The sequence below is a fragment of the Mobula hypostoma genome, chromosome 8, assembly GCF_963921235.1.
Source record: "Mobula hypostoma chromosome 8, sMobHyp1.1, whole genome shotgun sequence".
Taxonomy (NCBI): Eukaryota; Metazoa; Chordata; class Chondrichthyes; order Myliobatiformes; family Myliobatidae; genus Mobula; species Mobula hypostoma.
Window position 1 is genome coordinate 98,331,499 of NC_086104.1, and position 12,687 is coordinate 98,344,185.

The 12,687-nt window shown below is 42.0% G+C and overlaps 1 protein-coding gene across 3 annotated transcripts in view; it reads left to right on the plus strand.

The window, feature by feature from the left end:
• The window catches only part of LOC134350762 (1-acyl-sn-glycerol-3-phosphate acyltransferase delta-like), a 134,425-nt gene that overhangs the window by 94,106 nt on the left and 27,632 nt on the right, over positions 1 to 12,687 (plus strand). For all 3 annotated transcript variants that reach the window (XM_063056419.1, XM_063056420.1, XM_063056421.1), the window contains exons 4-7: positions 478 to 639; positions 5,284 to 5,437; positions 6,364 to 6,466; positions 10,150 to 10,225. In XM_063056419.1, coding sequence (XP_062912489.1) covers positions 478 to 639; positions 5,284 to 5,437; positions 6,364 to 6,466; positions 10,150 to 10,225 — 495 coding nt within the window. The remainder of the gene's footprint in view (positions 1 to 477; positions 640 to 5,283; positions 5,438 to 6,363; positions 6,467 to 10,149; positions 10,226 to 12,687) is intronic.

The following is a 12,687-nucleotide window of genomic DNA, read 5'->3' on the forward strand; positions in this document are numbered from 1 at the left end:
TATTTGAGTTCCTGTCTTCTTGAACCAGTCTGGCCATCCTCCTCTGAACTCTCATTAACAAGGCATTTTCACTCACAGAACTGCCGCTCCCTGGATGTTGTTTGTTTTTCGCACCGTTCTCTGTAAACTCTAGACAGTTATGCGTGAAAATCCCAGGAGATCCTCAGTTTCTGAGATACTCAAACCACCCCATCTGTCACCAGCAATCATTCCACGGTCAAAATCACTTAGATCACATTTCTTCCCCATTCTGATATTTGGTCTGAACATCAACTTGACCATGTCTGCGTGTTTTTATGCTTTGAGTTGCTGCCATATGATTGGCTGATTAGATATTTGCATTAACGAACAGGTGTGCAGATGTATATAATAAAGTGGCTGCAGAGTGTTATCTGAAGTGCTGGACTTCATTGGTCACCAGCTTGGAACAACATTAAGTATTCGTGTAACCTCTTAAACCTTTTCTTCCCTGCGTAGAGTTCAAAAGTACTTGCGAAGAAAGAGCTAGCTTACGTTCCTCTGATCGGTTGGATGTGGTATTTTCTGGAGATAGTGTTTTGTAAGCGACAATGGGAGGAAGATCGCAAAAACGTTGTCCAGAGCTTGCTTAACCTCCGGGATTACCCCGAAATTTTTTGGGTAAGTGAAGAACTTGTATCCACAAATTTCAAACTAAGTATACCTGAGTAGTTTCCTTCATTACTAAGAATAAAATTATGAAACAATCCAGTTGTACAAGTTTTTAATAACTTTTATTTCTGTTTTTTTTTATTCTTGCTTCATTGTGATGATCTCTGAAATACCCAACAGAGGGGAAAAAACTAGTACTAGAAGCATTTGGCAGACAAACAGTAAACAGGAGAAATTCTGCAGATGCTGGAAATCCAAAGCAACACACACAGAATGCTGGAGGAACTCAGCAGGCCAGGCAGCATCTGTGGAGATGAATCAACAGTTGACATCTCGGGCTGTGACTCCTCATCAGGACTGTAAAAGAGTGGGTAGGGGAAGGAGGATAGCTAAAAGGTGATTGGTGAAGCCAGGTGGGTAAAAAAGGTAGCGGGCTGGAGAGGAAGGAGTCTGATAGCAGAGGAGAGTGGACCATGGGAGAAAGGGAAGGAGGGGCACCAGGGGGAGGTGATAGGCAGGTGAGGAGAAGAGGTAAGAGGCCAGAGTGGGGAATAGAAGAAGAGAGAGGGGGAGGAGAAAAAAATTACCGGAAGGAGAGATTGATATTCATGCCATCAGGTTGGAGGCTACGCAGATGGAATAAGAACAGTGATGATTGTGTTTTTGAAAAAGTGCCATTGTGTAGTGCAAGTATTTACATTTACCTAACTCAGCCATTGCCTACTGTGCTTACTATTACCTGCAGTATTAAACTATGACAACAGTAAATGACATTAGCATCTACATCATGTGAAAAAATGCAACTACTTGAATTTTTTTGTTGACCCAAAGGGAAAGTGTTACAAATATGCTGAATTCTAACACTACTTCAGTAGCTGAGGTTTGAATATTTCTGAACTAAATCAGTAGTGGCCAATTCGAACTCTGCTGTGTTGTCTCTTGTAGTTGCAGAATCCACCGCACATTATGTAGAATAACCTTGGTTAAGTTACTGTAGAGTGACTAGAAGTTGGACCATAGGATACTGGAACAGAATTAGGCATTTGGCCCATGGAATCTCCTCCATCATTCCATCACAGCAGATTTATTATCCCTCTCAACCCCCATGCCCCTATCTTCTTCCTGCAACCTTTGACGCTCTTACTAATAAAGAACTTAGTAACCTCCACTTCAAATATACCCGGTGACTTAACCTCCACAGCGGTCTGTGGCAATGAATTCCACAAATTCACCACCCTCTGGCTAAAGAAATTCCTTCACATTTCTGTTCTAAAGGGACGTCATTCAGTTCTGAGGCTCTGCCCTCTGGTCCTAGACTCCCCCACTATAGAAAACGTCCTCTCCACATTCACTCTGTTTGGGCATTTCAAAATTCGATAGGTTTCACTGAGATTCCCCCATCCCCCTCTCATCGGAACTCCAGTGAGAAAAGGCTCAGTCATGAAATGCTGCTCCTGTGTTAACCCTTTCATTCCTGGGATCATTCTAGTAAACCTCCTCTGGACACCCTCGAAAGCCAGCTCATTCCAAGACTGCTCTCGATACTCCAGGTACAGTCTGGCTTATGCCTTCTAAAGCCTCAGCATTACATTGCTCTTCCAAGAGGACCATAATCTCGTGGTTTGGATGCATGCCTCAATGACCCAGAGAGCTACTATGGCTGGAGTCAGGGCTTTATGCTTTGGCTCTTGGTAGGGTCACCCATGCCAAGCAACTCAAAGGGTAGAAGCCAGTTCTTCAGGTTCAGTAGTTCAGTAGTCCTGACTGGTAAAACAATACTGTTATGAAAACAGCAATGAGGAATCCCTATACATCTTGAGTCCGACGGTATTCCTGACTCTCCACTGGGGATTTTCATGGCTGACAGTAGTTCAAGAGGAAGTTATTGGCACGATGAAGGAAGCCCTGAACACCACCAGAGATGGAGGATCTACATTGCTCCCGTAAATACTAGTGGCGTAACAGGCAGTAAAAATAAATACATTTTTGCTTTTATATTCCAGTCTTCCCAAAATGATTGCTAACTTTGTATTTGCTGTCCTTAACACTGACTCAACCTGCAAGTCCCTTTGCACGTCTGTTTTCTGAATTTTTTCCCCATTTAGAAAATAGTCTGTGTCTTTATTCCTTCTACCAACGTGCATGACTGTACACTTCCCTACACTATATTTGATCTGCCACTTCTTTCCTCATTCTGCTAATCTGTCTAAGTCCTGCAGATTCCCTGCTTCCTCAACACAACCTGCCTCTCTACCTAACTTCATATTATCCGCAATCTTGGCCACAAAGCCATCAATTCCGTGACCCTAATCATTGACATATAACGTGAAAAGAAGGCCGTCTGAATTTCAAAGTATATTTATTATCAAAGACCTTGGTTAGACCCCACTTGGAATACTGTGTTCAGTTCTGGTCATCTCACTATAGGAAGGATGTGGTTACTACAGAGAGAGTGCAGAGGAGATTTACAAGGATGTTGCCTGGATTGGAGAGCATGCTGTAATGAGAATGGGTTGAGTGAACCTGGCCTTTTCTTCTTGGAGCAACGGAAGATGATGAGAGAGGCATTGATTGTATAGATAGCCAGAGGCTTTTTTCCCAGGGCTGAAATGGCCTACACGAAGGGGCATAGTTTTAAGGTGCTTGTAAGTAGGTACAGAGGGGATGTCAAGGCTAAGTTTTTCACACAGAGATTTGTGGGCACATGGAATGCACTGCCAGCAATGGTGGTGGAGGCGGTTACAATAGGGTCTTTTAAGAGAATCTTAGATGGGTACATGGAGCTTAGAAAAATAGAGGGCTATGCAGTAGGGAAATTCGAGGCCGTGTCTAGAGTAAATTATATGGTCGACACAACTTTATGGACTGAAAGGCTTGTAATGTGCTTTAGATGTCTATGTTCTAAAGTATGTATAAGTTATACAACCTAGAGATTCACCTGCTCACAGGTAGCCACAAAGCAAGGAAGCGAAAGCCGAAAGAACTGAATTAAAAAAAAGACCTACACCCAATGCGTCAAGAAGGGTGGGGGGGGGGGAGCACAAATCACACAGAAAGCAAGCAACAGCATTCCGAACCAAATTGGGTCCATAAACACTAAAGCCAGAGTAGGCCCAGAGCCTCGGTCTCAGTTCATCATATAGCGGGGCAAATCGCCATGAAGCTTGCAGACATGAAGCACGTAGCAGCCGGAGCAGTCTCACAGCCTCAGTCTTAGCGCCAAGGAGTGCAGAATAAAACACCGCAGAGCATAATCGGCTCGACCCTTGCCTCCGATCCTGACACCCTGCCTTTTCAGTCCATCTGGCCCAGTGTTTAAATTGAACATACAAGTAAACAATATCCACTCACCCCTTCTGTCTATTCCTCAAAGAATTCCAACAGATTTGTCAGGCAAGACTTTCCCCTTTAGGAAACCATGTGGACTTTGGCCTGTTTGATCATGTGCCTCCAAGTACCCCAAATTTATGATTCTCTGATGAGTTAAAATTTATGACTAAAAGATGGAGGCTAAATCATTAGAAAGGATTGTACATCAATGGAAACTCTTATCTTGTACCATAATGGGGAGGACTTTGTAAGAATGCTCAGCCACAGAAGCCTCAGTTTACCATTGATTGCTGTTAATTCCCCTGTTCCTTATTTGGTTGGATTAGTGCTCACCAGAGTAGTCCTTGTGGTTGCTGCCCCTGGGAAGGTCAACTATTATGCCACAACTTGTCAATCAACTTGTCGCATTTACTTCTAGTTGTTTGGGTACACCGGACTCCTGAAACAATCTGTCATAAAAAGTATTCTGAGACTAATTGCATTTGAAAGCAGGCAATATAACCTCTTTAATGATCACTAGACCACAATCCCCTACCATCTGAAGTATAATGAAACATGACATCAATTAACAGAGTTAATCTCCTAAACTTTTGGAGTATTGAAGGGCCTAGATGGAGTGGATGTGGAGAAGATGTTTCCTATAATGTGGGATCCTAAGACCAGAGGGAATAGCCTCAGAATAGAAGGGTGTCCCTTTAGAACAAAGGTGAGGATGGATTTCTGATTTAGCCAGAGGGTGGTGAATCTGTGGAATTCATTGCCACAGATAGTTGTGAAGGCTAAGTCATTGGGTATATTTAAAGTGGGGGTTTATAGGTTCTTGATTAGTAAGGATGTCAAAGATCACAGGTGAAGGCTGGAGAATGGGGTTGAGAGGGATAATAAATAAGCCATGGTGGAATGCTGGCACATTCACAATGGGCCGAATGACCTCTCCTCTCCTATCTCATGGTCTTATGGCTAGTGGAAGTTGTAGCTCATGTGATTCACACTACCGTTTTCTCTAAATATCACAATTTAATCACAGCAATTAATAATTGGTACTGATCCTTCATTGCTAATTGGGGACGATGATTATGTGCCCTCTAAGTAGACATTGCACAAAACAGTTTGTAAAAATGGGTCAACTGGATCCTGTAACTTCGTAAGTGTTTACTTGCAACAAGTCAAGAATGCAATATCTGATTCTGAGTCACTTGTTGCAGTAAAATGGTAATAGTTCTCATATGGAATTGAAAGTGTTTATGGTTATTGTTAATTTTTGTTTCTTACTGACTCTTATTATTATCCCTTACCAGTTCTGTTATCTTCTCTGACTTGCAGTTTCTGATTCACTGTGAAGGAACACGCTTTACAGAGAAAAAACATCAGATTAGCATGCAGGTGGCAGAAGCCAAAGGTTTGCCCAAGCTGAAGTACCATCTCCTCCCTCGAACAAAAGGCTTTGCATTCACTGTTCAGTGTCTGAGGGGTGTAGGTGAGGTATCAGGTTTTCTAATAAGAATGGTTGAGGTGCTTAAAATATCTGCCGGTTCGCAAGGGGCATTAAAAAATTTTGTGTTTAGATGTGTCATTTTGGTTAAATTTACTTGCAGATATTGTTTATAGTTTTATCATGCAGCTACCAAGATGGTAGAAGGTAAAACAGACGGGTCGCAAATTTTTGTATCCAGCAGTTCCTGTTTCCCAACAGAACTTGAGAAATGGGGACGGACCACCTCAAGTCCTTGTGATCGTTCAGTCTTTGCCCTAAACTGATGCTCTGTGTCCTGGGGGTCACTTTTGGAAAATAGTAGGGGAGCCCGGTGTCTGGCTAGAACATGCCCTTGACACAGCCTTGCTCAGCATTACTAAAACTGATGACCTGATTGTTATATTAGTCTAATGTTTGCATTTCCTACATTGTACTCATGATATTATAAAGCTATGTCATTCATAGTAAAGCACTGGGGGATGTTCTAAAGGAACGTTAAAGATGTTAAATAAATCCAAGTTCTTTCTTTACTGACAGTAAACTCTCCGCTCAGGAGTGTGAACTAGTCCATGCAGAAATGAAATTCAAGCTGTTTCCTATGCCTCTGTCATCATTGCTCTAATTCTTGTTACTCTTACGTGACTGCAGTTAATTTCACAATGTTTTCACCTTCACGTTTACCTTGCTGAAAACTGTGAAGTCATATCCTAACAAATCAATGTAATATGAAAGCCCCCAAACAAACAACAGAACGGCATTTATAACTTTGTATGTCTCAGCGCGATGATAAACTTGAAGTGAAATGCATCAGGCATAAGATTTTGAGCTTAACCTGTTACCAAGGTTTTTTTTTTGGTTAATGTTGATTGAATTGTTTCATGGTTATAAAATCAATGTAAACTATTTTCATCTGGTGTTATTTTTCCTAGTCCCAGCTGTGTATGATGCTACACTCAATTTCAGAAATGGTGAAAATCCAACTTTACTGGGAACTTTGCATGGGAAAAAGTACCATGCAGATCTCTACGTTCGGTAAGATGCCAGTTTGTGGGTAGGGGTGTGTGTGTGTGTGTGTGTGCATGGCCAATTTAATGTAGGAGTTTTGGGAGAGCGGATGGGGAGAGGTGTGGGTCACAGTAAAGAATTTAACAGCATTTTTGAAAACAATTCCCCTATATCATCCATTCATCTTCAGACTAATTGGTTGTCAGACAAGTGGCTGTGTACCACAAGACTGTAGAGGAAGGTGGGAGTTTTAGTGACGGAGAGATTGATGATAACAGGAGCAATTTGGAAGACTGGAGAAGTAGAACAAATTTTACCTGAAGAGATCTGGGAAGGAGTTGAGTCCTTGGTATGTCAAATCAGAGATGGGTGTATAATCAGCATCTTACATGTCATGAAATTTGTTGCTTTGGGGCAGCAATACATTGCAAAGATATGAAATTACTATAAACTACAAAATAAACAGTGCAAAGGAAAAGCAATAATGTGGTAGGTAGTGTTCAAAAGGTACATTTAATGCCAGAGAAATGTAGACAATATAGGTCCTGAAATTCTTTTTCTTTGCAAACATCCATGAAAGCAGAGGAACGCCCCAAAGAATGAATGACAGTTAAATGTTAGAACCCCAAAGCCCCTCCAGCCCCCCCACGCGCAAGCAGCAGCAAAGCGATGACCCCCCCACCAGCAAAAAAAGCGTCTGCACCCCTCACTGAGCACTCAAGCGTGCAGCAAAGCATCAGTAAAGACACAGACTTGCAGTACCCCAAAGACTACTCGTTCAACAGTTACCTCAACATACCATAGGCGCTTTCTTTCCCTAATAAGGGAAAAAGAGATATTGCCATTTCACAGTGAGAGGGGAGACATAACAAACCAACTCGCCGATTTATGGTGTTAGAAGTCTGCTGCGTCGCTTTTTCCGAGCTCTGTGCTCAAAGAACTCAGGTCTCTGGGCACACAGCCAGCAGCCAGCTCACTGCTTTCAATCTTCCGTGTACTTCCATGACAGATCAGGTGGTGGCACCGGTCTTGAATCTGCCCGCCTCCAGAGCCACGAAAAATCTAGCACCCCGAGGGCATGCTAGTCTTCTAGGCCATGTCCTTGGCATATCGAAAAGCGGCTGGTCGTGAGGCCCTGAAAGTGGGTCCCATTTCCGCAAAGGACAGAAGTCAGTGGGTAATTCCAGGTCAGGGTCTTCAAAAGAATGGTAAAGGAGAAAAAGGGATATTAAAGATAGAAATAGAGCTGTTTCCGAAGGTGCAAGCAAAGGAGTTGCCGTTAGGCGCCATTATCCTAAGGTCCGCCCTCCGTGATTGAGTAGTTCAGAAATCTGATGTCGAAGGGGAAGAAGCTGTTCCTGAATCATTGAGTGTGAGTCTGAAAGGCTCCTGTAGCTTCTTCCTGATAGTAGTAAGGAGAAGAGGATATGTTGGGGATGGTGAGGGTCCTTAGTCACAGATGCCGCCTTCTTGAGGCACTGCCCCTTGAGGATGTTATCAGTGGTGGGGATGATTGTGACTGTGATTTTTGCTGGCTGTCTACAACTCTCTGCAGCATCTTGTAATCTTGTACAGTGGAGTTGTGATGCAACCAATCGGAATGCTCTCTATCGTGCATCTACATAAATTTGCAAGAGTCTTCAGCAGACCAAATCTCCTCAAACTTCTAATGTAGCAGAGCCACTAGCGTGCCTTGTTCATGATTACATCAACACATTTTCCCCAAGGTCGGATCTTCCGATATGTTTTAATAGCCTGGAACTTGCATCTGCTCACTCTTTCTACCACTGTCTACCTCTGAACGTCTGAAGAAGATGGCGCCCGCAAACAACGCAACCAAGGGCAACGACCTGCAGGCAGTTCATGAAACTACTTTTTCTCCACTTCTTTTATGCTGTCTTTTTTTCTTCCTCCAGAATTTTGTGTGTGTTGTTTTTTTTTCAAATGTGGTTAGAAACAGAAACATAGAAAACATACAGCACAATACAGGCCCTTCGGCCCACAAAGCTGTGCCGAACATGTCCCTACCTTAGAACTACCTAGGCTTTACCCATAGCCCTCTATTTTTCTGAGCCTCATGTAGCCATGCAGGAGTCTCTTAAAAGACCCTACCGTTTCTGCCTCCACCACCATCGCTGGCGGCCCATTCCATGCACTCACCACTCTCTGCGTAAATAAAAACTTACCCCTGACATCTCTGTATCTACTTCCAAGCACATTAAAACTATGCCCTCTCGTGCTAGCCACTTCAGCCCTGGGGAAAAGCCTCTGACTATCTACACGATCAATGCCAATCATTATCTTGTACACCCCTATCAAGTCACCTCTCATCCGTCGTCACTCCAAGGAGAAAAGGCCTAGTTTACTCAACCTATTCTCATAAGGCATGCTCCTATTCTGCTAAGTTCTGCTACTATTGGAGCCTATGACCTACTGTTTCAGTGCCTGTGATCTACATTTTGCCAGTGTGTTTCTGGGCTAATTGAACAATCTGTTGCTTTGCTGTCTCTGAGAGGGTTCCGTGAGGCTTTGAGAGATTTAATCGATGTGGGATTGTGAATTAGACTTGCGTGATGATGTGTTTCTGGTCACTCCTATACTTGTTGCTGTTTTCAGTTATTTTGAATCAGGGTGTCCTGCTTTTAGACAATAGACGCAGGAGTAGGCCATTCAGCCCTTTGAGCCAGCACTGCCATTCACTGTGATCATGGCTGATCATGCTTTTAATGAACACTGAACTCTGAACTGAATATACCTGAACTCTTTTGTATTTTATAGATAATAAATATACTTGTGACTTTAAATGATGACTGGGATGTGTTCTCCCAGATTCCCCTTTCACAATCAATTTTTTGGGCTTGGTCTTGTGAAGGTGTTGCAATACCACTTGACCAGCTGATCTATCTCATTCCTTGACATCACCTCACTACCTTCTGAGATTTTGCCAACAGCACTGGTGTCATCTGCAAATTTATACAGATGGTGTTTGTGCTTTGCTTACCCATACAGTGATGAGTGTAGAGAGAGCGGTGGGCTAAACGTGCATCACTGAGGTGCGCCTGTGTTGCTGGTGAGCAAGGAGAAGATGCTTCCACTGATCTGTACTGACCGTGAATCAGTAGGTGAGATCACAAGGTGGTAGAAGGGATTGTACAGAGAAGGTTGTGGCTTGGAGGAGATCAGGAGAAAATAAAGGCTTGTGGCAGATTATGATCACTTGAGTGACTGAGTGATAAATGGAGATCACAACTGCTTGAGAAGATGTGATCTGAGAAAGCTGTGAGGGGTTTGTTAGATAAGATGTTAAACAGAGGGTTTGTGACAACCAGGTGAATGTTTAGGAGCACAGAACACACAGAATTGTTACTAGTGTCCTAATCAGTATTTATCCCTTAATTAACTAATGGAACAGATTATCTGTTAATTATCATTTAACTGTTTGTGGGTCCTTGTTTTTGTCAAATATTTCCCATATTCGAATTGTATGGACTAAGAGGTACTTGTGTATTTAAATCACTGTGAGACACCCTGAAGTCACAAAGTGATGATCTAAGGTCATTCTTCTTTTCGACTTCATTGAAGATCCCAGAATTAGAGTTTTCTTTTTGCATTTGAAAAGTAGTATTTTCTATCAGCATTGCATTTTAGATTTATGTAGAAAACATGTTTAATATGTTTTAAAATTTCTGACATTTAATTTGGATTTGCAGACGGATCCCATTAGAAGAGATTCCTGAAGATGAAAAGGAATGTGCCAACTGGCTCCATAAACTGTACCAAGAAAAGGCAAGGCTATCTCATGGTGACTAAGATATGTTCAGTGATGACGAATTTATTTTGTTTAGTTTGTTCATACCAGTTCTAAAGAAGTCTGAAACAATTCCATGCGTGTATGCACTCAGTGGCCATTTTATTAGACACAGGAGTAGCCTTTTGTTTTATGTGATCTTCTGCTGCTGTAGCCCATCCACTTGGAGGCTCAACATGTTGTATGTTCCGAGATGCTCTTCTGCACATCACTGAAGGAACGCATGGTTATTTGAGTTATTGTCGCCTTTCTGTCAGCTTGAACCAGTCTGAACAATGTCTTCTGCCCTCTCTCATTAACAAGGCGTTTTCACCCACAGAACTGCACCTCACTAGATTTTTTTTTCTTTTGCACCATTCTCTGTAAACTCTGGAGATTGTTGTGTGTGAAAATTCCCAGAAGGTCAGCAGTTTCTGAGATACTCAAACCACCTCATCTGGCACCAACAATCATTCCACAGTCAAAGTCAGTGAGATCACATTTCTTCCCCTTTCTGATGTTTGGTCCCAACAACAACGATGTCTGCATGTTTTTATGCATTGAATTGCTGCCACATGATTGGCTGATTAGTTACTTGCATTAATGAGCAGGTGTACCAAATAAAGTGACCACTGAGTATATAATTACAAATTCAGTTGCGCTCTTTTGTTTTGAACAATTTAAGAAACTACAAGTAGTGCTGAATTGCATTTGGCTTCAGGGTAATGCCAATTCTATGACGTTCTGCACATATCACAGGTTGGTGTCCTGTTCTTGATGGGTTGGGACACTGAGCCTTGGGTGATGAATGTAAACCCTGCTTATGGCACATTCAGTGTGACTTTTTCTAGTAGCAGTCGATAGGAGGGATTGGAGTAATGAGAACACTGCAACTTCCCCACCATCAGATTTCTCAACAGTTCATGAATGCTACCTCATTATTTGCACTTATTGTGTAAGTTATGGGAATATTTAATGTCTTTGCACTGTACTGCAGCTACAAAACAGCCAGTTTAATGTCATACAGGTCAGTGTTAATAAAGCAGATTCTGAGGCTGGCAAATCAATTGTAATTTCTTTTCATGATGTATCTTTGGTTCACTGACTCTATTTAGACCTTTAAAGGTTAAAGTCCCAATGTTTATTCTGAATCTCTATGCACATGATGTTGCAGCATTGAGGCTTCCTTTAAATTAGTAAGAGCTCTTTAATGGCTTCTAGTCACCGTGTGTAGGAGTTCGGAGAATATTGTAATATGTCCACAGGACCATAAGACATAGGATCAGAATTAGGCCATTTGGCCCGTCAAGTCTGCTCTACCATTCCAATTTGGTTGATTTGTTACCTCCTGAGTTCTCCCCATAACCCGAGGGGCAGGTAGTATTGAGGAAGCAGAGAGTCCGCAGAAAGACTTGGACAGATTGGGAGAATGGCTAAAAATTGGCAGGTGGAATATAGTGTTGGGAAATGTACGGCCATGCACTTTGGTAGAAGGAATAACGGCGTAGACTATTTTCTTTTTTCAATCTTTTTATTAATTTCGAAGTATAGAAACAAAACATAGCAATAATACAAATAGTAGGAGAAATATTGTTACACTTAGGAAAAGTAATTGTAAAATCAAATAGTGTTAAGTTAACAAAGCTCCCAATCATGTAGAACTGACAACGGATAATACAAATAAAAAAAAACTGAAAAAAGAATCATGAAAAAGAAAAAAAAACAAAACCAAAAAAAAAACCCCATCCCCAAAGGAAAACAGAATTGATCAACTAAACTTAAAGACTTGGGCAAAACTAACAACTTAAAAATGGAAAAGAAGAAAACCTCAGCGTCGACGACTCCATTCCCCTCCAACAACAGTACAGAGAGATAAAACAAGTTTGGAAATGATCAAATTACATCAAGTGAAAATGCTGAATGAATGGCCTCCAAGTTTTTTCAAACTTAATGGAGGGGTCATAAAGACTATTTTCTAAATGGGGGAGGGGAGGATAATTCAAAAATTGGAGGTGCAAAAGGACTTAGGAGTCCTTGTGCATGATTCCCTGAAGATTAACTTGAAGGTTGAGTAGGTGGTAAAGTAGGCGAAAGGAGTGTTAGCATTGATTTTGAGAAGACTAGAACCTAAAAGCTAGAATGTAATGCTGAGGCTTTATAAAGCTTTGGCCAGGCCGCACTGGGAGCATTGTGAGCAGTCTTGGGCTGCTTATCTAAGAAAAGATGTGCCTGGATTGTAGAGGATCCAGAAGAGGTTCAGGAGAATTATTCTGGGATTGAAAGGGTTAACGTATGTGTAGCATCTGATGGTTCTGGGCCTGTTCTTGATGGAGTTTAGAAGAATGGCGGGATGTGTCTCATTGAAACCTAGCGAATATTGGGAGGCCCGGATAGAATGGACGTGGAGATGATGTTTCCTATAGTGGTTAAGTTTAGGACAGAGGGCACACTCAGAATAAAA